The 26,426-nt window shown below is 44.1% G+C and overlaps 2 protein-coding genes across 8 annotated transcripts in view; one reads left to right on the forward strand and one right to left on the reverse strand.

The window, feature by feature from the left end:
* GNPAT (glyceronephosphate O-acyltransferase) overlaps nucleotides 1-8,132 on the reverse strand; it is a 40,671-nt gene extending 32,539 nt beyond the window's left edge. For all 6 annotated transcript variants that reach the window (XM_086381307.1, XM_086381299.1, XM_086381306.1 and 3 more), the window contains exon 1: nucleotides 7,884-8,132. Coding sequence is in view for 2 of the 6 variants with exons in the window: in XM_086381299.1 (XP_086237425.1) it covers nucleotides 7,884-7,961 (78 nt within the window). In the remaining 4 variants the exon portion in view is untranslated. The remainder of the gene's footprint in view (nucleotides 1-7,883) is intronic.
* Nucleotides 8,133-8,181: 49 nt separating this feature from the next.
* FSAF1 (40S small subunit processome assembly factor 1) overlaps nucleotides 8,182-26,426 on the forward strand; it is a 32,417-nt gene continuing 14,172 nt past the window's right edge. Inside the window, exons 1-3 of one of the 2 annotated variants that reach the window (XM_086381311.1) lie at nucleotides 8,182-8,329; nucleotides 12,877-13,220; nucleotides 21,468-21,582. In XM_086381311.1, coding sequence (XP_086237437.1) covers nucleotides 21,469-21,582 — 114 coding nt within the window. In that variant the 5' untranslated portion in view covers nucleotides 8,182-8,329; nucleotides 12,877-13,220; nucleotide 21,468. The remainder of the gene's footprint in view (nucleotides 8,330-12,876; nucleotides 13,221-21,467; nucleotides 21,583-26,426) is intronic. The other variant, XM_086381310.1, reaches the window with a different exon arrangement.

Below are 26,426 nucleotides of genomic sequence, written 5' to 3' on the forward strand. Positions count from 1 at the left end.
GGAGGACTGGTGTGCTGCGATTCACGGGGTCGCAAAGAGTCGGACACGACTGAGTGACTGAACTGAACTGAACTGAAGGTAATTAAAAAAAAAATCCAGAATTTTAAACTGAGACCACCATTAGGCACAACAAGAATATAAACAGAAGCAAAAAAGCATTGATGGGGAGCTTAAGTATGAAAGGGTAGCATGTATAACATGTGAAATATGCAAACATGAGCATTTTTATGTTCATATATAAAGAAAATATATGAGGGGAAAATATTGTAACTGTTGGAATTCTGGTGTAAAACTGCAGTCATTGTAACATATCACAGACTCCTGCTGAAGAACCTTAAATCTCACATTTCTCATTAATAAAGTAACAGTATAAGTTATATAGGCTCAGACTGGGTAGAATGCCACAAATTACCATTATAAATGATATAATTTTCAGGGACAAAAAGAGACTTAAGAGACTTCCCATTTAGTGTGGGAAGAGAAAATGATCAGAATCAGCTGGGGAGGTGTGTTTAGGGTTGGGGGGTGCAGAGAGAGAGGACGGGGGAGTGGGGAGAAAGGGAGTCCTCAGAACAAGAATGCACCAGGCAGAGCAGCAGGTATGTGTACTCTGCAAACTTCCAAGATATGTTCACCTACGGTCCTTCCATGGTTCTGTTAACTGCAGGATCAAACTCACACCTCTTAACACTTGACCTGGCTACATAAAGACCTAGTTACCTAAACAAGCTATGACATCCCATGGCTCCTACAGCTTTGTTCAAGTTACCTCCAGGAGCAGCATTCCTTATCAAACATTTGGCACCTGTTATTAACATTCTTGGCATTGTGGTGTATGTCAGGGATGTGAGTTGTGTGACCCAGAGAGCCACAGCTTCTTTTGTTGGTAACCAGGTGCACGGTGGTACCAGTTGTTGAGACAGGGCACTTACAGATGGTCCTCCCCCACTGTTCACCTTGACAGTGCTCAGCCTTCAACCATAGTTTCTGTACACCTCCTCTGTGTACTATTTCTAGATTCTGCTTTAACCTAGGACTGAAACGGTCATCTTCTCCTTTGAGTTTGTAGGGAGTTCTCATTACATTTTCATCTAGAAAACTTCAATAAACTTGTATTTGGTGTTTCCCCTACAAGACTGTGAACTTCTTGTCATGTGTCTTTTAAAAAAAATGTGTTCTTTCTTTTTGGATGTGTTGGGTCTTCGCTGCTGTGAGGGCTTTTCTCTAGTTGCAGTGCACAGGCTTCTCATAGATGTGGCTTCTCCTGTTGTAGAGCACGGGCTCCAGGGTGCACAGGATTTGGTAGTTGTGGCTCCCAGGCTCTCAAGCACAGGCCCAGTAGTTGTGGAGCATTGGCTTAGCTGTTCCACGGCATGTGCGATCTTCCCAGATCAGGGATTGAACCTGTGTCTCCTGCACTGGCAGGCAGGTTCTTTACCACTGAGCCACCAGGGAAGCTCCTTGTCATCTGTCATACATTTTTGTATTTCTAGTCCCTAGTAGGAACCCAATCATTGTTTGTAGAATGTTAACAAATTACTAAATGAAGCCACTTCTTGAGCCCTATTGATGACAGCTCTCCAATATTTAGTCTAAAGCTCAAACTTCTCCCAATCTGGTCTAACTCAATGTCTAATACAGTGGTTTTAACACAGGCTGCATATTAAAATTAACTCAGGGAACTTAAAAAAGGAAATGGCAACCCACTCCAGTACTCTTGCCTGGAGAATCCCATGGAGGGAGGAACCTGGTAGGCTACAGTCCATGGGGTCGCAGACAGTCGGAAACGACTGAGAGACTTCACGACACGACACGACTTAAAAAAAATTCTGATACCCAGGCCCTCCCAAAGATTCCTGATTACTTTGGTCTGTGAATGCTACCTGTGTATCAGAAGTATTTTTGAAAGTACTTTAAATATTTCCAACACGCAGCCAGGGTTGAGTGTTACCGCTCCTTAACTGGCCTTCCCCACGTCTTGCTGGACAAGTATTTACCATCCTAAAATAAATACTCACAGGACCAAAATACAATGAGGAGTCCAAGTCAGAAGACTGAGGTGAAGTGTTTTTCCGCTACTGTCTTCCCTATCTTACTTTGTACAGCAAGCCTCTACCTGTATCTCCCTTACAACTGCTCTGGTGGGCCCATTCACTCAACAGTGACTGAGAGCCCCAAATATACCCGGCACTGTTCTACAGGCTAAGAATACAGCCTGAACAAGGCAGACAGGAAATGTGCCCTGAGGGGGCTGACTGTGCCTGCCCTTAAGGAGATAAACAACAAAGAAGCAAGATAGGTTCACGTAGGAAGTCCACCAGGAACATGCTGGTAAAGGTGCATCTATGGGAGAGCCTTGATTTATAGCATGTGCCAGTGTCTGTGGTCTATACCCTCCCACCGTGGCAAGTTTCAAGCTACCAATGCCTGTATGCGTGCTAAGGTGCTTCATCGTATCTGACTCTGTGCGGCCCTACAGACTTATGTGTCATGGGATTCTCTGTCCACGGGATTCTCCAGGCAAGAGTACTGGAGTGGGTTGCCATGCCCTCCTCCAGGGGGTCTTCCCGACCCAGGAATCGAACCTCTGTCTCTTATCTCTCCTGCATTGGCAGGCGGGTCCTTTACCACTAGCGCTACCTGGGAAGCCTCAAGCTACCAACACAACCTTACTAAACACAGAGTTAGGAGGACATGGAAGGAGCCACTGTACTTTAGGATTTCCACCTTACAGTGTGACATAAATAACTTCAAGAGCATAACAGTGAAATTTAGTAAACTAATGAGGAAGTGCTGAGTTGTATTAACTATTTTTAACAGAATTTATTTAATGGAAATTTATATAATAATCTTTAATTTTTAATAACAGCAGTGTTTTAACCATAGGGTTGCAAACTTCATACAAGTTAATGAGCTTTGAAAGTCAGGATAAGACTGTTGTAGCATAACACTGAAGACAGAATATAAAGAAAATAAAACAGTAGCTAATGAAGAGTGATTGGAGAGCTACTTTAGACTGAGTGTGTGGTGGGGGTAAGGTCTCTTTGAGGAGATGATGCTTGAGCTGGGATCTCAATAATAATAATAATAATAATAATAAAAGGCCAGCAATGCAAAGTTCTGGGAAAACACAGCATGTTGTACAGAGAGGACTTTAAGTACTCTGAGGAGGGAGCATGCTTACTTCTGAGAAACAGAAGGCCAGTGTGGCTGAATACCAGCGAGCAAGATGAGTCAAATAAGAGACAGAGCAGTTGCCCGACTGTGTAGTCTTGTAGGACACTGTAAAAGGACTAGACTTTTCATTCAGACTCTAATAGGAAGTTCTAACTTGGGTTATGGGTACACCCAGTAATTACCCAGTCCCAGTCTGCTTTTCATCTGTGGTATCACTGGAAGATTCCAAGCAGACCTATGGCTTCAGATACAACCTACTTGCGGATGGCTGTCATATCCATGTATTAAGGCCAGATCATCCTCTTTCACTCTGGTATCATATTTAAATATCATATGAAATATATTTATAGATCATATCATTAGAAATATCATATTTCTAACTGTATTTGGATGTTTCCCCAATACTTTGTGATGTATTAGGTCCATAACAAGATAATTCACAAGTTAAAAATCATGATGTTGCCTCTTACATCTCCAACTCCCCACATCCTAAACTGAAATTACTATTGTATAACCCCAACTAAACCTGTTCCTCTTCCTCTTTCTTATCAGTGAAAGGTGGCATCATCTGTCCAGGTGCCCTATCGCAGAAATCGGGAGTCAGCTTCAGCCTCTTAGCCGCCACATGTAACTATCCCGAGCACCAGACAAACTCACCCATCTCCCTTCTCCACAGACTCACTGCCACTGCCTGACTTCAGGCTTTCATCAATCACTTCCCTGAACTGTGGCAATAGAGTCCTAACTGATCTTCATGCTTCCAGATCAGATTCCTTCCCTAACCAGATTCTAATTCTACAGTCTTTGCTTAAGTAAAAGAGATCATCCACACAAGCATTTGAGAAACCTAGTAGTCTTCTTCACTTTCACTTTTCACTTTCATGCATTGGAGAAGGAAATGGCAACCCACTCCAGTATTCTTGCCTGGAGAATCCCAGGGACAGAGGAGCCTGTTGGGCTGTTGTCTATGGGGTCGAACAGAGTCGGACACGACTGATGTGATTTAGCAGCAGCAGCAGCAGCAGTAGTTCTCTTGGACTTTGAAAAATACAAATCCGATCATCCTTAAATGATGCCCTGTAGGGACTTCCCTGGCGATCTGGGGGTTAAAACTGCACAGGGGGAACAGGTTCAATCCCTAGTCAGGAAACCAAGGTCCCACATGGCGCAGCCAAAAAAATAAACAAATGGTTGCCTCATAAAGTTTAAGATTTATCCTTAAGGACATTTAAACATATAAACTTCCTTTAGGAAATATCCTCTGCCTATCGTTTAGCAGTGCTTCTCAATTCAGTTCAGTTCAGTCGCTCAGTCATGTCTGACTCTTTAGAACCCCATGAATCGCAGCACGCCAGGCCTCCCTGTCCATCACCAACTCCCGGAGTTCACTCAGACTCACGTCCATCAAGCCTGTGATGCCATCCAGCCATCTCATCCTCTGTCGTTCCCTTCTCCTCCTGCCCCCAATCCCTCCCAGCATCAGGGTCTTTTCCAATGAGTCAACTCTTTGCATGAGGTGGCCAAAGTACTGGAGTTTCAGCTTTAGCATCATTCCTTCCAAAGAAATCCCAGGGCTGATCTCCTTTAGAATGGACTGGTTGGATCTCCTTGCAGTTGAAGGGACTCTCAAGAGTCTTCTCCAACACCACAGTTCAAAAGCATCAATTCTTCGGTGCTCAGCCTTTTTCACAGTCCAACTCTCACATCCATACATGACCACAGGAAAAACCATAGCCTTGACTAGACGGACCTTTGTTGGCAAAGTTATGTCTCTGCTTTTGAATATGATATCTAGGTTAGTCATAACTTTCCTTCCAAAGGAGTAAGCGTCTTTTAATTTCATGGCTGCAGTCACCATCTGCAGTGATTTTGAAGCCCCAAAAAATAAAGTCTGACACAGTTTCCACTGTTTCCCCATCTATTTCCCATGAAGTGATGGGACCGGATGCCATGATCTTTGTTTTCTGAATGTTGAGTTTTAAGCCAACTTTTTCACTCTCCTGTTTCACTGTTATCAAGAGGCTTTTGAGTTCCTCTTCACTTTCTGCCATAAGGGTGGTGTCATCTGCATATCTGAGGTTAATGATATTTCTCCCGGCAATCTTGATTCCAGCTTGTGTTTCTTCCAGTCCAGCATTTCTCATGATGTACTCTGCATATAAGTTAAATAAGCAGGGTGACAATATACAGCCTTGACGTACTCCTTTTCTTATTGGGAACCAGTCTGTTGTTCCATGTCCAGTTCTAACTGTTGCTTCCTGACCTGCATACAGATTTCTCAAGAGGCAGGTCAGGTGGTCTGGTATTCCCATCTCTTTGAGAATTTTCCTCAGTTTATTGTGATCCACACAGTCAAAGGTTTTGGCATAGTCAATAAAGCAGAAATAGATGTTTTTCTGGAACTCTTGCTTTTTCCATGATCCCGCGGTGCTTCTCATATTCCGTTTATTCTACCCTTGTCTATTTTGGTTCCCCCAAACATGCTAGGATGTGGTTTTCTTACACTGGCATCTAGGGTAGTCTTCCTCTTCCTCATCTACCATTCATATTTTAAAATCTCATTTCAGGTGTCATATTTTCTTAGAAGCCTTCTCCAAGTTCCCAGACAGAGGTTGGGTGCTCCTCCTTATCCCTCCCACAGCATACTCAGCATACTTCAATCACTGCGCTTATCTCACTTGCCTAGGTACTAAGTTGATTCAGTTGTGTCTGACTCTTCATGACCCCATGGATGAACTGTAACCCACCAGTCCATGGGGTTCTGCAGGCAAGAACATTGGAATGGGCTGTCATGCCCTCCTCCAGGGTATCTTCCTAACCCAGGGATTCAACTCACATCTCTATGTCTCCTGCATTGGCAGGCATGTTCTTTACTACTAACGCCACCTGGGAAGCCCTTATCTCACTTAATTATGATTATTTATTTTCATGATCTCCTGTGAAGTCCCTAAAGGCAAGAGGTGGATCTTTAACTTCCATATCTTGGACACTGTCAATGCTGACTAGAACACTGTAGGTACCTACTACTGCAACATCTGCTGCAATTAGTGGTTTCTAAAACATCTCTTAAGATCAGAGTGTTGCACAATTAAGAGCCTGGCAACGAAATATATAAGGGCGGTCTGAACCAGTAAGAAAAACTTCAGGTTAATAAGAAACTAAAGACTGTAGTCTTAAGAGTAGTGAGGGTTGCTGTCTAGCTTCAAAAGTAGTAACAGTGTACATGCAATTGCTTTAGTTTTTCACGTGAAAAAGTGGACCAAAGTCTTACCTTTGGTGAGCGGAGGAAATAAAAATTCAATTACTTCCTTTAATACACATGCGGAAAATTGCTGTTAATTCATAAACCAGTTTAGGGCTGAAAAAGCTACCTATAGGGAGTCAGAGCTATACAGTAACCCTCTTCACTACATTCCAAGGTTGAAATATTTCACTGAACTATGAAGTGAGGTCAATGAAGAGAGAGGTCAAGTGATAAACCTTAGGAGAGTGGACAATTAGCAGCAATTATAAGTCCAGGCTCTTCACAGCAAGGGAACAGACGTTTTCCCATGTTCCACTGATTTCCCAATTTGAAGGTAGAGGTGGGTTTTGTTGTTGTTGTTGTTCAGTCACTAAGTCATGTCCAATTCTGTGCAACCCCATAGACTAGCCTGCCAGGCTCCTGTGTCCATGCGATTTCCCAGGCAAGAACACTGCAGAGGGTTGCCAATCCTGTCCCTAGGGGATCTTCCAGACCCAGGGATCCAACCCGGGTCACCTGCATTGCAGGTTGATTCTTTATCATATGTACATTCTTTTCTGAAACTGAGTTTCTTGTTTACTTTGCTCTTTCATGTTTTCCCTGTTACCACGTTCCTACATAAATTAACCTTAGATTTAAGCCAGAACATAGATAACATGACTTTAAAATATGCACTTTTATTTCTTCCTATGGTAAATAAAAATTAATTTTTTTTAAAGTCAATTGCCCCAGGGTAGTGCAATATTGAGAGCTACAAATTTCTGCCTCAAAATTTCTTCATGAAACAGTGAGTTACCAACATTCCGTTGGCAAAAAAGTTAAAATCAGGAGAAGGGGTTTAGGCGGTGAAAAGGCCAATTGTAGGGAGGTCGGGTGCCATTAGCTGTCTTTCAAAATGACTTGTGGGAAAAGTACAATGATGGACAGAGACAGAAACACAATAAAAATTTCCAGAAGCTCCAAATCTTCTTAGATTAGAAGTCTTAGAAACTCGATGCACACATACAAGCCAAATACTTTTTCTCCCAGGAATATCACACCTGCAAAAGAGCGGGATGGGGAACCACAGGCTACCTCAGGTTGGGTCAGACCCGCAGGATTCTCCGGTTCGAGAAATCAACCAAAAGGTAGTTCGACACGCCCTCGCTAGAGAGGGAGATTCCCAACTCTACTCCCTCGTTTTTGTGTCAGAGGCTTCCTGAAGGCCCCATGCCTGGTGGAGTGAAAGGGAAGGAACAAGCGGGCAGGAACCATCACCAAGACAAACTTCTAAAAGCATACTGACGTTCACACACACCGAGATACACCGTCGCCCTGGAAACCAAATCAATCACCTAGTCTCTCCTCTGGGGATCTCGGACCCACTCCTTCGGACCTAGGGTCGCAGCCCGGAGGAACCCGGGACCAAGAGAAGCGGGTCCTCTCGCAGCCCCGCCCCGGCCTCGCTCCCCTGGGCGCATACCGAGTAGAGAAGCACGACAGCCCCGGGACTGGTGGAGCCAACGGAGAAACAAGAGTTGGATGAACTGGAATGATCCATGCTGCGGCTGTTGTCCCGGGCGTGGCCTGCGATTCTTTGCTAAGCGGTGGTGGTGGTGCTGCTGTGGGCGGTTCTTCCGCGCGGGGCGGCCCGACCTCGCCTAGGGCGGCAGCACCCTCTACGGCCGCTCCACAGGACCCCGGGCGCCGCCATCTTAACCAGGACGGAAGCCGCGCAGGGACTTGCGGCGCGCGCAGCCCGTCGGAAACCGGAAGCGGACGCCGAGCGGCGGGAGGTCCGCAAGATCTGCCCTGTCTTTCCGCGGCCCGCTGGCCTCACCATGGCTCAGGAGACCCGGTTGGCGATTTCTGGGCCTCCCGGTTCTCAGGCCCTTCTGGACTCTTTGCTCCAGAACCTCTACGACTTTGGTGAGTGCGGGGCCTCGGAGCCCACGTGGAGAGCCGACTTGAGGACCCCGTACCTGGCTGGCCTCAGGCTCCTGGAGCACCCCTCGGCTCGTACAACCTGGTTCAGATAATGGGTCCTGCACCCTCCCCTCGCCTACGACCGGGATTTGTGAGTCTTTCTATGAATCAGATGTCCCAACTCGTTCCTGAGTGTGGGGGCCAACCGGCTTGCTTGTCGAAAGCATTAAGGCTTTCAGACTTAACGAGGAGATGTGCACAGGACCTCATGCTCTGGAAATAGCGTCCTTTCTCACTCCCGACCTCTGGCAAGCCCCTTTCCCCCACGCACCCCCAGATCCGCCTGACCCTCGGGCATTGGTGGCACCTTGTCGCGTTGGGACCCAGTCTTTTAGTGACTTCAGAGAACGGTTTCACATGAAGCTTTTCACGACCTTTCAGCCTTGAGTTGGCTGACTTATGCTCGCCTTCCTTCATCTTGATTGCGGAAAAGGAAACTTATTATTAAAGGCTGGGAACTCCTGGCACTTCAGCAAGGAGCCAGTTCTACACACTCTGAAGAATTTGCCCCAGGGAAGATGACACTCCTTCATGCACCAGAAATCATTAGGCATTAGTGCCGTATAGGTCAAACACATTTCTTCGATTTGTAGTGTGATGTTGCTGTTTTATTTTGGAGTCAGTTGCTCCAAATTCTAAGCTCATTACATAGCTTGGAATAAAAATAATAGCTAAAAAAGCATTGCGGTTTTACCATATACTCCATACTTTACATGTATATACTCATTTAATTATCACAACAATTCTATGAAATAGATATTGTCATTGATACTATTATTACAAGACAAATAGCATTATTGTAGAAATAAGCACTAGAAGTTAAAAAACTTGTAAGTTCACCCAGCTAGTAACTTGAAGAGCTTGGGTTCTAAGCCCCACACTGTCTGTCTCCACCTCCCTCACTTGTATTGACTTGTACTGTGGACAGAGTATCTCTGGGCCTTTGGAAATGTTGGAAGACAGAGAAGACTTAGTCTCTGACCTTGAGAAGTCCTGGAGAAGACTGTATCTGCAGAATCCTAAATATAGTTTGTATTAACACAGGCTGGAACTTACACTTGGAGCTCTGAAGACACGGGCAGTATCTACTTGTTTTTATATCCCTAAAGCCAAAGTTTAGTTGGCTCTTTTTTTAATGTGTGTATTTTATTGAAATATAGTTGACTTACACTGTTTCAGGTGCACAGCAAGGTTATTTATACAAATACACATATTATTTTTCGAAATTATTTTCCATCATAGGTTATTACAAAATATTGACTATAGTTCTATGTGCTATACAGTAAACCTTTGTTGCTTGTGCATATCTATTTTTTAATTAGAAATCTAGCATTCTGTTTATACTAAGTCAAACAAGTGGAATCAAAATGTAATTTTTTTAGTTAGGCAAAAACTCAAGTTTTCTTAAATATATATATTATACATATCTATACAAAAGTTTTTTAGAAGGAAAGAAATGGAGAAATTGGAGAACATAAACTAAATGAAACGGGAGCACTGACTATGAAGTAGAAAAAGTGAAACTAGGTGAAAAGTAAAAGATCATCTATAGTCTTATTGTTTTTAAACATGAGTGCTCATTAGAAACATATCTGGAGCTCTGAAGAAAAAAACTACCTGAGCATTTGTATTTTTCAAAAAAATTCAAGATAATTCTGATATGCATCTGGATTTTAAAAAGTGATTACAGGTTTTTCTACTAGATCCTAGTTTTGGTGATACAGAGTTCTATTATTTTTCTGTTGACCAATCATGATACAATAGTGTTAAGTGAGTAGTAGTTACATAATTACAAAGTAAAAGATGTTTATCAGTTTTCACAGTCAATAGCCAGACAAAAAGTAAAAGATAATTACAATTGCAAGTCGTAATGGGAACATGATTAACAATATAAAATAATTACATAGAATTTAGGGGGGATCAAGTAGAGTGATGTGATAAGTGGAAGTGCATACATGCACATTTTTCACCCACCCAGTGTCTTTTGGTTGGTGCATTTAATCCATTTACATCGAAGGATCTATATGTATGATCATATTATTTTATTACTGTATATAATATAATAATATCCTCCTATATTATTACCATTGTCTTAATTGTATAGGTCTTTCCCTTTTCTTGTGTTTCCTGCCGAAAGTTCATTTAGCATTTGTTGTAAAGCTGGTTCCATAGTGCTGAATTCTCTTACCTTTTACTTGTCTGGAAAGCTTTTAATTTCTCCATCATATCTGAAGGAGAGTCTTACTGGATAGAGTATTCTTGGTTGTAGGCTCTTCTCTTTCATCACTTTAAATATGTCATGCCATTCCCTTCTGGCTTGTAGAGTTTCTGTTGAGAAATCAGCTTATAGCCTGATGGCAGTTCCCTTGTATATTATTTGTCATTTTTATTATGACAAAATGGGGTTGCAAAGAGTCAAACACAACTGAGCAACTGTCTCTTACTCAAGCTTTTGTTGATAGGAGGGACTAGGTCTGGCTCTGATGGGCAGGGCCTTGCTCAGTAAAGCTTTGATCCAATTGTCTACTGATGGGTGGGGTTGCACTGCCTCCCTGGTAGTTGGCCTGAGGCATCCCAGCCCTGGGGTCTGAGGGCTCTACTGTAGGGTTAATGGCAAACTCCAGGAGGGTTTACTCTAAGGGAGACTTTCCAGTGCCCCCGTCCCTGTGGTGAGCCCCTGCCAACCCGCACCTCCCGAGGAGGCCCTCCCACACTAGCAGGTACTTTAGGTTCAGTATGCTTTGAAGTCATTGCTCCTCTCCTCTGGGTCTTGGTATGTACAAAATTTTGTTTGTGACCTCCAAAGACTGGAGTCTCTGTTTCTTTCAGTCCTTTGGAAGGCCTGTAATCAAATCCCACTGGCCCTCAAGGCCAGATTCCCTGGGGATTCCAAGTTCTTGTGTTATATCCTCAGGCTGGGAAGCCTGACGTGGGGTTCAGAACCTTCACAGCAGTGTGAGAACTTCTTTGGTTTTATTGTTCTCCAGTCTGTGGGTCACCCACCCAGCGGGTATGGGTTTTGATTTTATTGTGTTTGCACCCCTCCTACATCTGGCTGTGGCTTCTTCTTTGTCTTTGGACATGGGGTGTCTTTTTTTTTTTGGTGAGTTCCAGCATCTTCCTGTCAATGATTGTTCAACAGCTAGTTGCAATTTTGGTACTCTTGCAGGAGGAGATGAGCATACATCCTTCTACTCCACATCTTGACCAAGGTTTTCTCATCGACTCTAAATACATATATTTTCTTATTAAAGGTTTGTATTTTAAATTTAAGTTTTGGCTGCACTGGGTCTTCAATGCTGCACCTACCTGGGCTTTTCTCTAGTTGCGGTGAGCATGAGCAAGAGCTCTTCTCTAGTGGTGGTGCTCTGGCTTCTCCTTGTGGGGACTTCTCTTGTTGCAGAACACAGGCTCTAGATGCACAGGCGTCAGTAGTCGCAGTTTGTGGGCTCAGTCGTTGTGGCCCACAAGCTTAGTTGCCCCACAGCATGTGGAATCTTCCAGAAGCAGGTATCAAGTATGTGTCCCCTACATTGCAAGGTGCATTCTTTACCACTGACCACTGGGGTCGGGTCCAGTGGTAAAGAAGTCTGATACACATTTACTGAATAAAAATCTGAGAAAATACAAACAAGCATAAATACTCAGCTAATATTTAGAGAGCCCTGTGATATTCATACTGTCAGTCAGTAGTGAGGCCTAGAGTTCTTGTCCGAACCTTCAGGTGACTGGTCAGAGTTTAAACAGTTAAAATAAAGGGGAGGTATATTAGTTGCAAATAAAGGGATTCAAATTTAGCTAATTGTCTTAGGTTGATCTTGGGCTTCCCTGGTGGCTCAGATGGTAAAGAATCTGCCTGCAATGCAAGAGACCCGGATTTGATCCCTGGGTCAGGAAGATCCCCTACAGAAGGAAATGACTGCCCACTCCAGTGTTCTTGCCTGAAAATTCCACAGACAGAGGAGTCCATGGTGTCACAAAGAGTCGGACACAACTGAGCGGCTTTCACTTTTTCACTTTCAAAGCCTTTCAAATTAAGCTAGTTGTCTTAGATTCATTTTAGTTTATAACCATGAAAGGAAATAGGAAGACTATGGTACCCACCTGTAACCCTAGAGAGTGTTAAAAAGAAGCAGTGGTGGATGTACTTACATTTTTGGTACAGACTGTGAGCCAGCTAGGATTACCAGTTCCTGGGGTGTTGTCATGATGACGCTTTTAGTCAGGACCAAGGTAAGGACTAGGTAATTGTACTAAGAGTCAAAGACATGAATGTAATTACCTTGGGAAAAGATGACTAAGTGCTTTGGAGTCTCTGAATTGTGCAGATATTGAATACGACCCTCCGAAGAAAAACAAATATCTTCTTTGTGTGTATTTCTGGGTGTTTGTAAACTGTGACATATGGATGTGTGCATTCATATGATTTGATATTGGTGACAGCTGAAGCACAAAATATTTATTTTTCCTTTTTGTGTTCAAACAAACAGGAGAGACAGAAGATGAAACAGAAGAGAAAAGAGTCAGAAAAAAGAGAGAGAAGAAGAGAGGTACGGGGACCCTGGCATCCTTGGCAACAGAGCCAGCTCCCCAACCCGAATCTCTTGTCAGAGGCCAGAGGAAGAATGCTGCCAGCTTCTTCCAGGAGCTCCAGGAAGAGCTGCAGGGCGCTCCTGCTGTGACCCCCAGTGGTTCTCCTGTAGGACCTGTAGTCTCTGGAGCTGCAGCAGCCTGCTCTCCCCCAAGGAACGACAGGGAGCTGGTAGAAGTGGTACAGTTTCACAGCCGAAGTAAAAAAAGAAAACAGAAGCCAGATCAAGACGAGAACACAAAGGTAATGAATTGGCTCATATGGTGAAAACCCTGATGTTGTCCTGCCACAGTTCTAGGCACTGGGATGTAGCAGTGAACAAAACAGGCAAAAACTGCCCTTCTCTCAAGGAACTTCCATTCTGATGGGAAGCAGAGGGATTCTGCTGAGCAGCAGTCTCAGGCTGCATTTGTAACTCTGGCCCAGAATTCAGTCCACGAGAGAGGTGTGGTTGCTTATCCAAACTTTTTCACAAGTTTTTGTCAAGGTCATTGCAGAAATCCAGATGTTTACATTTCTGTTGCTTTCCGCATGTCCTGTAAACTTTTGTCTGTCAGCAAAAGAAAAAGAGGATTATCTTAGTTTCTTGGGGCTCCTGTAGGGAAATTAATTCTCTCACAGTTCTGGAGGCCCAAAATCCAAATTATGGTGTTGGCTGGGCCCTACTCCCTTCTTCAGAGGGTGAGTTCTTCCTCGCTTCTTCCATCTTCTGACAGTTACAGAACTCTGAACTCTGTCTGTACATGGCCTTCTTCCTGGTGCCTGAGTCTCAAATCTCTTGCCTTTCTTTTAGAACGACACCCATCATTGGATGTGTTGTTGTTCAGTCGCTAAGTCGTGTTCAGCTCTTTACGCAGTGGACTGCAGCATGACAGGCTCCTCTGTTATCCATTATCTCTTGGAGTTGGCTCAGAGTCATGTCCATTGAGTTGGTGATGCTATCTAAACATCTCATTCTCTGCTGTCTCCTTCTTTTGCCTTCAGTCTTTTTGAGCATTAGAGTCTTTTCCAAGAAAAATCAGCTCTTCGCATCAGGCGGTCCAAGTATTGGAGCTTCAGCTTCAGCGTCAGTCCTTCCAGTGAATATTCAGGGTTGATTTCCTTTAAGATTGACTGGTTTGATCTCTTTGCTGTCCAAGGGACTCTCCAGAGTCTTCTCCAGCACCACAGTTTGAAAGCATCAATTTTTCGGTGCTCAGCCTTCTTTACAGTCCATCTCTCACATCAATACATGACCGCTGGAAAAAAACGTAGCTTTGACTAAACAGACCTTTGTTAGGCAAAATGATGTCTCTGCTTTTTAATACATCATTGGATGTAGGGCCACCCTAAATCTGGGATGGATCTCATCATGAAATCCTTAACTTGATAACGCTACAGAGATTCTTTTTCCAGAGAAGGTCACATTCACAGATTCCTGGCATTAGTGCATGGTCATATCTGTTTGAAGACCATGTTTCAATCCACTGCAAAGACAGCTAGGCTTGCATATTCTTGATGAACGTGTGAACACAGGCTAGGATGTAGCCATATCTCCTTTGATCCTAGGTCAGCTTTCCAATTCTTATAGTATCCAAGTACTGGGGCAATGGGAATTCTTACAGGCACATAAGAAATGGATTCTTTTGGCCCTTGTAGCCAGAGCTCCCAAGCTGGCCAACCAGGGAGCTTCCAAAGACTGGTATTCTTTACCATAGGGTACTACAGTGGGCCAGACAAATATTAGTATTTTCTGTGTGTGCCATGATATGAAGAAGGTTGGAGAACAGTGCTGTGAAATACAGTACTGCCTTTGGGGAATTTAACTGACACTAAGCACCTAGATACCCTCGTTTCCTGGAATGTCTCGGTCTTTAGTTTCCTCTTATATCGACTTGTGTTCATCCTTCTGGAATAGAGTTTTATTTTGTTTTTTCTAATTTTTTTTTCTAATTTAAGAACAAAATTTAAAAATTAAAAAAAAACAAAATGTTTTTTCTAATTTTAAAACAAAACAATTTTGTTTTGTCCTTTCTAGGACAAAAAAAGTTGTCATTGAATGAGTCTGTATCTCCCTGTCTCTTAATAATAGAACACGTACAGCGGCCTTTTCCTTTCTGCTCTACAGAATCCCCTTTTCACTGTAGTTGGCTTTTCTCAGGAACCTCAGCTCGTTTTACCTGTGGATGTGGACCTTTGCGTTCCTTTGTTTATCCTGGGCTGTGCTGAGTCTTCGTTGCCGCGAGGGCTCTTCTCTACAGTGGTGGGTGGGGCTGTCCTCCAGCTGCGCTGTGTGGGCTTCTCGTTGCCGTGGATTCTCCTGTCGCAGAGCACGTGAGCTTCAGTAGTTGTGGTGCACGGGCTTAGTTGCCCTGCGACGTGTGGGATCTTCCTGGACCAGGGACTGAACCGGGGTCCCCTGCGTTGGCAGGTGGATTCGTAACCACTGAACAAGCAGGGAAGTCCTCGTTTTACATTTTGGACTTCCTCATCTTGATGAAATTTTTTAGCTTTTCTTGGTGTTCTGCCCTTTTCTTCTTTTAAAAATTTATCTTCTGAAGATGTAAATGTGTCTGGCTAAGGAGACAGTATGTGAACACAATGAAAATACATATGCCCATAAAAAGACTTTAGAATGTTGATATTCAATATATAAATAACTGCAAATTAATATAGTGCTAGTCATTATGGCATATCCTGGGTATAAGGCACACCAGGCAAAGGCCAGTTCTTTGGAGTAATTAGGACACATAATACTATGCTAAGAGTTTGCAGAACATGGGAAAATGTACATGTTGTGGCTCCTGCTCTCTGAAAACTTACAAGTCACCATCAGACAGTCAAACAGACATGGAAACAGACATGATAAAATAATGGTGGCTTCCACTGACCAGTCACAGGAACAGCTGGTCATCTTTGAAGTATTCCGTTTGTTTTTTATTCCTGTTTTCCTTTTATTTCTCCATTTATGTGGTCCCCCCCACTAGTTGATTCTCCATGTGAGTTCCTGTTGCCGTCTGTTGTCTGAAGTACTCTTGTGAACACAAGAGGTACTGGCAAGTAAGTGACCCCCTTTCCCCAGAATTTAGGTTGTGCCATCAAAAATGATCCAACTACACAGTGTATTGAAACAGATATTCTTGGGTGTGATATGGTGATTTATAATAAGAAATATCACATTAAACATAGCCCCTGTTTCTAGCATAGAACTCCTAAAACTCTTAGAATTTCTTCAAAGATGAGAGAAATAAAGGTGTCTTTTCTGTTAGTGAAGTGACTTGGAAAGCATCCTTGAGTGGGAACTAGTTGCCAGGAGAACCAACCTTGTGATTAGAGGACTGGATAGTTCAGTCCTATCTCCTGACCTCTGGAGAGGGCAGTCAGTCAGTCAGTTCAGTTGCTCAGTCGTGTCTGACTCTTTACAACCCCATGAATCGCAGCACGCCAGGTTCCCTGTCCATCACCAACTCCCGGAGTTTACCCAAACTCATGTCCATCAAGTCGGTGATGCCATCCAGCCATCTCATCCTCTGTCGTCCCTTTCTCCTCCTGCCCCCAATCCCTCCCAGCATCAGGGTCTTTTCACTGAGTCAACCCTTCGCATGAGGTGGCCAAAGTACTGGAGTTTCAGCTTTAGCATCAGTACTTCCAATGAACACCCAGGACTGATCTCCTTTAGGATAGACTGGTTGGATCTCCTTGTAGTCCAAGGGACTCTCAAGTCTTCTCCAACACCACCGTTCAAAAGCATCAATTCTTCGGCGCTCAGCTTTCTTCACAGTCCAGCTCTCGCATCCATACATGACTACTGGAAAAACCATAGCCTTGACCTAACGGACCTTTGTTGGCAAAATAATGTCTCTGGTTTTTAAAATGCTATCTAGGTTGGTCATAACTTTCCTTCCAAGAAGTAAGTATCTTTTAATTTCATGGCTGCAATCACCATCTGCAGTGATTTTGGAGCCCAAAAAAATCAAGTCTGGCACTGTTTCCGCTGTTTCCTGATCTGTTCCCATGAAGTGTTTGGACCAGATGCCATGATCTTCGTTTTCTGAATGTTGAGCTTTAAGCCAACTTTTTCACTCTCCTCTTTCACTTTGATCAAGAGGCTTTTTAGTTCCTCTTCACTTTCTGCCATAAGGATGGTGTCATCTGCATATCTGAGGTGATTGATACTTCTCCCGGCAGTCTTGATTCCAGCTTATGCTTCTTCCAGCCCAGCATTTCTCATGATGTACTCTGTATATAAGTTAAATAAGCAGGGTGACAATATACAGCCTTGATGTACTCCTTTTCCTATTTGGAACCAGTCTGTTGTTCCATGTCCAGTTCTAACTGTTGCTTCCTAACCTGCATACAAATTTCTCAAGAGGCAGGTCAGGTGGTCTGGTATTCCCATCTCTTTCAGAATTTTCCACAGTTTATTGTGATCCACACAGTCAAAGGCTTTGGCGTAGTCAATAAAGCAGAAATAGATGTTTTTCTGGAACTCTCTTGCTTTTTCGATGATCCAGCAAATGTTGGCAATTTGGTCTCTGGTTCCTCTGCCTTTTCTAAAACCAACTTGAACATCTGAAAGTTCATGGTTCACATATTGCTGAAGCCTGGCTTGGAGAATTTTGAACATTACTAGCATGTGAGATGAATGCAATTGTGTGGTAGTTTGAGCATTCTTTGGCATTGCCTTTCTTTGGGATTGGAATGAAAACTGACCTTTTCCAGTCCTGTGGCCACTGCTGAGTTTCCCAAATTTGCTGGCATATTGAGTGCAGCACTTTCACAGCATCATCTTTCAGGATTTGGAAGAGCTCAACTGGAATTCCATCACCTGCACTAGCTTTGTTCATAGTGATGCTTTCTAAGGCCCACTTGACTTCACATTCCGGGATGTCTGGCCCTAGATAAGTGATCACACCATCATGATTATCTGGGTCGTGAAGCTCTCTTTTGTACAGTTCTTCTGTGTATTCTTGCCACCTCTTCTTAATATCTTCTGCTTCTGTTAGGTCCATACCATTTCTGTCCTTTATTGAGTCCATCTTTGCATGAAATGTTCCCTTGGTATCTCTAATTTTCTTGAAGAGATCTTTAGTCTTTCCCATTCTGTTGTTTTCCTCTATTTCTTTCATTGATCACCGAGGAAGGCTTTCTTATCTCTCCTTGCTATTCTTTGGAACTCTGCATTCAGATGCTTATATCTTTCCTTTCTCCTTTGCTTTTGGCTTCGCTTCTTTTCACAGCTGGAAAGGGCAGATGTACTCAATTATGCCTGTGTGAGGAAACCTTTGAAACTCCACAGAGGAGCGGTTTGGTTTGGAGAGCTTCTGGGTTGGTGAGCATGTGGAGGTGCTGCAAGAGTGGGGCCCAGAGAGGGGGTGCAGGGTCCTCTCTGCTTCCCACATGCCTTGCCCTCTGCATGTCCTCCATCTGACTGTTCCCGAGTTACAACCTTTTAGAATAAACTGGTGATCTAGGAAGTAAACGGGTTTTTTGAGTTCCATGAGCCACTTGAGCAAATTAGTTGAACACAAGAAGGGGCTCAGGAGAACTTGCAGTCTGTAGGTGGTGGGTCAGATGTGCTACATGTAACAATCTGGGCTTGTAGCTGGTCTGAAGTGGGGATGGTATTGTCAGACTGAGCCCTTTGCCTGTGGAATCTGTGTTGTCTCCAGTACGTAGTGTCGGAATTGCACTGAGCTGTGAACACACAGCCGTGTGTTCTGTGTGTGTATTCTAATCTACAGTACACGCTTTATTGTACACTGGCTCCCACACGTGAAGCAACCTTCTTCCCTACATTGGAGTTGGTGATCAGAACCCCTTTTAATGGACTCATCTGGGAACTTGGCCACCATTGGTCAGAGAAGGCAATGGCACCCCACTCCAGTACTCTTGCCTGGAAAATCCCATGAGTGGAGGAGCCTGGTAGGCTGTAGTCCATGGGGTCGAGAAGAGTCTGACACGACTGAGCGACTTCACTTTCACTTTTCACTTTCATGCATTGGAGAAGGAAATGGCAACCCAGTCCAGTATTCTTGCCTGGAGAATCCCAGGGACGGGGGAGCCTGGTGGGCTGCCGTCTATGGGGTCGCACAGAGTCGGACACGACTGAAGCAACTTAGCAGCAACAGCAGCAGCCACCATTTGTATATTTAACCCATTCCAGATATCTGACCTGTAAGTAAACTTCCTGATCATGTCCCATTTGTAAAGTTCTGATTACAAAAGTAATTTGATAAGAAATAGTAGGTCAGAGGTCACCTTTACATTGATTTGTTCATTCATTTATTCCGTAAGTAATTGGGTACCTACTATTTGCCAGACCCAGGAGATGCCACAGTAAACAAGATAATAGTCCTCGGCTTTCATGGAGTATATTGTTTGTTAGTGCAGTCAGGCAAACCCTGCATAAATTAATAATATACTTTAAAAGTGTTTTAAATACTCTGAAGGAAAGATGCAGGGTCCTGAGAGTAACAGGCAGAACCTCCATTGGAGTAGGTGGTTGGAAGTGTCCGAGGAGGTGACTCTAGGCTGACACTGTGTTGAAGGGTGCCAGGGATGGGAGAGAAGAGAGCAGTGTAGGCAGAAGATGGCTCTGCTGATGTCCTGAGCTGTATTGAGGTCTGTAAGGTTCTAGGAGCTGGGAGACTAGCAGGAGGAGGACAGTGGGGAGAAGGTGTGAGCTGGTGGAGAGACAGGCTGGGGCCAGACACACCAGGCCCCAGAGGCTTGGGGCCTTCAGATTTAAAGTGCATGGAGAACCACATGGAAGAATTTAAGCAGGGGCGTGAAGTGATCTGATTTATATTTTAAAAGATTGCTGTGTCTCCTGCATGGTAAATGGATTATAGGTAAAGCAGTAGCCAGAGGCATGAGGGGACTGGGTGAGGTGTTTACTGCAGGGTCCAGGATCAAAATGGGGTGGCCTAGACTTCTGATTTGAGAGTGGAGTGGATGAGCCCACTCTTTAATGAGTGAAAGGCTGCCTGTGAGGAAGAAAGTTCCTATGCTCTTAAGAAAGGGTCAGGTGTAGCTTAAATGATCCAAGTATTATTCAGCTGTCAGGGCTGTATCTGATAAGCCTATTTCTCCACCCTTAAGCGGGTCCATCTCATGAACCTTAGCCTCCTCTGTGGCCTCTGTAGAAAAGAGACAAGAAAGACATAGTAAAAACAATAGAGCAGTGTACCGTAGATCAGAAGGAACGCGTGGATCCTATGGCATGGGCTGTTGGTACACATAGACTGCTTCTGAGCATGTAATGCATTGCTGAGTAAAGATTTGCCAGTATTTCCTGAAAGCTTACTGTGTATATTTGTTGCTCAGTCATGTCGAACTCATTGCAGTCCCATGACTGTAGCCCACCAGGCTCCTCTGTCTATGGGATTCTCCAGGCAAGATACTGGAGTGGGTAGTCATTCCCTTCTCCAGGGGCTCTTCATGACCCAGGGATCGAACCCAGGTCTCCCACATTGCAGGAGATTCTTTACCATCTAAGTCCCTAGGGAAGCCCCATTTCCTGAGTGGTTGCTGTGTACTAAAAGTGATTATTTATGTTCCTTAACTAGTTCAGTATTTCATTGAATCTTCACAATTCATGTGACCTGTTTTCCTTTTGCAGAGGGGATTGATGCCTAGAGAGATTTAATGATTTGCTTGCATATAAACAGTCACCCTACCATCCCATATAAACAACTCTAATACCCTAGAGCTTTGGAAAGCACAAGTTTAGGTGTTTTTTTTTTTTTTTGTATGTTTGGTACAGATTTATTTGGCAGCAAAACTGACCTGAACTGATGTGAGGCTTAAGAGTTACTTTTGTTGGTTCCATTTGACATAAATATTTATAGGCGTTGCTACAGAAATGTGACTGTGCTTAATTATGAGCTGCTGTCTTAGATCCCACTGGAAATAGTAAACAATATCCCATTGTGTACCATTGAATGTGAAAGATTACAGAGATCTCTTCAAGAAAGTTAGAGATACAAAGGGAACATTTCATGCAAAGATGGGCAAAATAAAGGACGGAAATGTACACAGTATTCAGTATATTCACAATATTTCCTTCTGAGTTTTCTTAGGATTCCAGATGAAGGGTTGTGGATATGAAAAAAGTGCTCAAGTTCTGACCCTAGGCTTTCTGGCTTAAAAGCTGTTTGCCTAACTACGACACTAGTGAGAGGAGTGTAGGTTAGTTAGGCTGTTTGTCCCTTGAGGAACACGAGTGCACTGCGCCAGAAGTGTCATTAGCCCTACAGACATTCTGTCCGGTTATTGCCCCCGCTTCTTACTGCCCTCATAGTCTCTGTAGTATGCCAGCCTGCGTGCATGCTCAGTTGCTGCAGTCATGTCCGACTCTTTGCAACCTTGTGGACTATAGCCTGCCAAGCTCTTCTGTTCATGGGATTCTCCAGGCAAGAATATTGGATTGGGTTGCCATGCCCTCCTCTAGGGGATTTTCCTGACCCAGGGATCAAACCGTAGTCGTCTCTGTCTCCTGTGTTGCAGGATGATTCTCTTTCTGCTGAGCCACCTGGGAAGCCTGCAGTATTCCAGGGCTACCTTGAGCATCACCCTTCAGCTGTACCAAGTCCCCTGCTCTTTAGTGGATCCAGTCAGAGAGGTATTAGGAAGAAACTAATCTAGTTGAAATAATAATTTTTTGAATTAATTTATTTTAATTGGAGGCTGATTACAATATTGTGGTTTTTGCCATACATTGACATGAATCAGCCGTGGGTGTACACGTGTTCCCCATCCTGAACCCGTTCTCACCTCCCTCCCCACACCCTCCCTCTGGGTTGTCCCAGTGCACCGGCTTTGAGTGCCCTGTTTCATGCATCCAACGTGGATTGGTCATCTGTTTCATGTATGGTAATATACATGTTTCAGTGCTATTCTCTCAAATCATCGCACCCTTGCCTTCTCCCCAAGAGTCCAAAAGTCTGTTTTTTATATCTGTGTCTGTTTTGCTGCCTCGCATATAGGGTCGTCGTTACCATCTTTCTAAATTCCATATATTTGCGTTAATATACAGTATTGGCGTTTCTCTTTCTGACTTACTTCACTCTGTATAATATGCTCCAGTTTCATCCACATCATTAGAACTGATTCAAATGCGTTCTTTTTTTAATAGCTGAGTAATATTCCCTTCTGTATATGTACCACAACTTTCTTATCCACTCATCTGCCAATGGACATCTAGGTTCCTTCCATGTCCTGGCTATTATAAACAGTGCTGCAATGAACATTGGGGTACATGTGTCTCTTTCAATTCTGGTTTCCTCAGTGTGTATGCCCAGCAGTGGGATTGCTGGGTCATTTGGCAGTTCTATTTCCAGGTTTTAAGGAATCTCCACACTGTTCTCCATAGTGGCTGTACTAGTTTGCATTCCTACCAACAGTGTAAGAGGGTTCCCTTTTCTCCACACCCTCTCCAGCATTTATTGCTTGTAGACTTTTGGATGGCAGCCATTGTGACTGGCGTGAGATGGTACCTCATTGTGGTTTTGATTTGCATTTCTCTGATCATGAGTGATGTTGAGCATCTTTTCATGTGTTTGTTAGCCATCTGTATGTCTTCTTCGGAGAAATGTCTGTTTAGTTCTTTGGCCCATTTTTTGATTGGGTCATTTATTTTTCTGGTATTGAGCTGCATGAGCTGCTTGTATATTTTTGAGATTAATTCTTTGTCAGTTGCTTCATTTGCAGTGATTTTCTCCCATTCTGAAGGCTGTCTTTTCACCTTGCTTATAGTTTCCTTCATTGTGCAAAAGCTTTTAAATTTAATTAGGTCCCATTTGTTTATTTTTGCTTTTATTTCCATTACTCTGGGAGGTGGGTCATTGAGGATCTTGCTGTGATTTATGTCAGAGAGTGTTTGCCTGTGTTTTCCTCTAGGAGTTTTATAGTTTCAGGTCTTAGATTTAGATCTTTAATCCATTTTGAGTTTATTTCTGTGTATGGTGTTAGAAAGTGTTCTAGTTTCATTCTTTTGCAGGTGGTTGACCAATCTTTTAATGCTCAGGGCTGTGTTCCTGCTTTGCTGGAGATTTGCATGGAATGTCTTGCTCTGAAACTTGTTGGCTCTTTGGTGGAGCTTGGTTTCAGTGTAGGTATGGAGGCTTTTGGGTGAGCTCTGGTCTATTAATGTTCCCTGGAATCAGCAGTTCTCTGGTGCTCTCAAGTTTTGGAGATAAGCTCCTGCCTCTGGCTTTCAGTCTTATTCTTACAGTAGCGTCAAGATGTCTCCATTCATATGGCACAGATGATAAAACATCTAGGTTAATGGTGAAACAATTCACAGTGAGGGACACCCAGAGAGGTTCACAGAGTTACATGAAGAAGAGAAGAGGGAGGAGGGAGATAGAGGTGACCAGGAGGAGAAGAGGGGGAGTCAAAAGGGGAGAGAGCAATCAAGCCAGTAATCACACCCTTAAGTGAAAATGAATACTGAACATTAGATTCTTAAATTTAGGTACAAAATTGATAACAAATACCAAAAGCAAAGATTAAAAATCTGGAGTAGAGGTTAGACTCTCAAAAATACAATATTAAAAATACAAAACAAGATCAATCACAAAAATTATAAAAATATATATATGAAATTTGCTTTAAAAATAGGGTCTTTTTTTGCAAGGTAATAGTAGGTTATGCTAATGAAAATTAAAGTTGTAATAAAGGACTTAAATTAAAAAAAAAATTAAAAAGTGATAATAGTAAAAGTATACCTATGAGTTTCTCTGGAGCTGTTGTGGGCAGTGTGGGGTCAGTTCCATTTCAGATAGTTCCTTGTTCCAGCTTGTACTTGTTCTTAAGGTCTGTAGGCCCCCTCCAATGCATGCTGCTGCTGCTGCTGCTATGTCAGTCGTGCCTGACTCTGTGTGACCCCATAGACGGCAGCCCACCAGGCTCCCCCGTCCCTGGGATTCTCCAGGCAAGAACACTGGAGTGGGTTGCCATTTCCTTCTCCAATGCATGAAAGTGAAAAGTGAAAGTGAAGTCGCTCAGTCGTGTCTGACTCTTAGCGGCCCCATGGACTGCAGCCTACCAGGCTCCTCCGTCCATGGGATTTCCCAGGCAAGAGTACTGGAGTGGGTGCCATTGCCTTCTCCCCTCCAATGCATAGTCAGTGTTAATTAACTACAGGGTTTTCATTTGTTGCGCCTGTCACTTCCAGAGCGGGTTCCCTCTTTGTTTCTTTTGGCTTCCTCTGGAAGTCTCTTCAGTATCTAATTTCCACCCTGACACAAGGGGGTGAAGGTGGTCACTTATTTAGGCTCACTTGTTCAGTTGTGTTGTGGGGAGGGAGGAACACAGCAAACAAATATCACTGGCGTGTGTGGGGAGTGCTCGCAGTGTGTGGACCACAGTGGGTCTGCCGCAGCTCCAGGTTGCTCAGCAGGGGCACTGTCCAAAGCGGGCCCTGTGTTTCATGTACTTCCCAGGTCTGAGCTGCTCAGGTTCAGGTTCTCGGGTACTCCACAGGAGCACACACTCGGTTGGGTGTGTGTTTTGTGCCCTTCCCAGGTCCGAGCAGCTCAGGCAACTGGGTGCGTGGCGAGCGCACTGCCCCAGGTGGGCCGTGCATCTTAATCACCTTCCCGGTCCCACCCACTGGTTTCCAGGGTGTGCTGTGAGATCACGGTCTCAGGTGTGCTGTGTGTCTCCTCTGGGGAGCAGATCTCAGGCTGCGACCCTCCTGGCAGATGTCAACCATCCAGGATCCCAGGAAGACGTGGTTAGCAACTAGGAGCCTGCTCACAGTTTGGTGGAAGATTCTGGTCTCTGGGGCTGAGAATGGAGCAGCCCCTTGCCTTCCGGCTCTGGCTGTCACCCGCCTGCATCTCTGCCTCTGGCAGCGGGGAGGGGCCGGGTCGAAGCCAGCCAGCTCTCCTTTGGTATTTGCTCAATCCTTTGTTGTGTGAGTTGTGTCCTTTGTCAGGCTGCAAGTTATAGCCTTTTGCAGGGAAGTTATCTCACGTTAGCTCCCTCAGATTGTCCTCAGGCCATTCAAGCCCAGTCCTTACCCTAAGCACCAATTACGCAGCCCGCACCTCCCTGTCCAGCCCCCGCCGCTGGTGGTGGATGTGAGCCTCTGGGCTACTTGCCCACTGGCAGTTGCAGTTAGGCGCATATTCTGTGGGGTTTTTTTTCTCCCAGTTATGTTGCCCTCTGAGTTTCCAAAACTCCCCACAGACCCACCTGTGAGAGGATTTCCTACAGTTTGGAAATTTCTCCTCCTTCACAACTTCCTCCCCAGGGACAGGTCTCCATCCCTAATTCTTTTGTCTTTCTTTCTTTCTCTTATATTTTGTTCTACCTCCTTTCGAAGAGATGGGCTGCCTTTCTGGGTGCCTGGTGTCCTCTGCCAGCATTCAGAAGTTGTTTTGTGGAAGTTGCTCAGCATTCAGATGAACTTTTGATCAATTTGTTGGGGAGAAAGTGGTCTCCCTGTCCTATTCCTCCACCATCTTGGGACCGCCCCCCACCCCCCGAAATAATAATTTACACTCAAGAAGACGTGAAGAAAATTCTCAATATTCCCAGAAATGCTGGCATATTAAAGAGAGAGTGTTTATTTACCCAGCTCTTCTCTAATTGGACAAAGATTGGACAGTGTAACTAATAGATAAAAATCTCACCAGTGCAGGAGAAAATACTTTTGGTCAGCCCATCAGAAAGATCACTGAGCCTGGTAACCTGCTTGCCTTCCCCCCTCACCCCACGCATTCCTCCCAAACTGCTCCTCCTCTTTTTTCTTTTTTTTTTTTTAACATGGACCAGTTTTAAAGTTTTTATTGAATTTGTTACAATATTGCTTCTGTTTTATGTTTTGAGTTTTTGGAGGCCAGGGTAAGGGATCTTAGTTTCCTTAATTCCCTGAACAAGGATTATACTTGCAGCCCCTGCATTGAAAGGCAAAGTCTTAACAACTGCACTGCCAGGGAAGTCCCAGCTTCTTTTTATAGCTTGCTGTCTTCTTCATAACCTCACATACAAGTTCTCAGAATCTCCAAACGTTTCTCTCTCTTGTGTGTGGGACAGGGAAGCTTTATCAGTGAGCATAGGTGAGATGGTGGTTCTGTAACAAGTAGTCCCTTACACATCAGTGGTTTAAAGGCAGAAGTTAATTTTATTCTCACGTCATGCATTCATCTGGAGAAGGCAATGGCAACCCACTCCAGTACTCTTGCCTGGAAAATCCCATGGACGGAGGGGCCTGGTGGGCTGCAGTTCATGGGGTCACTAGGAGTCAGACACGACTGAGTGACTTCACTTTATTTTTTCACTTTCATGCATTGGAGAAGGAAATGGCAACCCACTCCAGTGTTCTTGCTTGGAGAATTCCAGGGACGGGGGAGCCTGGTGGGCTGCTGTCTGTGGGGTCGCACAGAGTTGGACACGACTGAAGTGACTCAGCAGCAGCAGTAGCAGCATGTGTTCATCAGGATTGTCAGGGCAGAA

This window comes from Bos grunniens, chromosome 28, assembly GCF_055505025.1.
Source record: "Bos grunniens cultivar Pamir isolate PY7600 chromosome 28, Bosgru_T2T1.0, whole genome shotgun sequence".
In the NCBI taxonomy this organism is placed as follows: domain Eukaryota; kingdom Metazoa; phylum Chordata; class Mammalia; order Artiodactyla; family Bovidae; genus Bos; species Bos grunniens.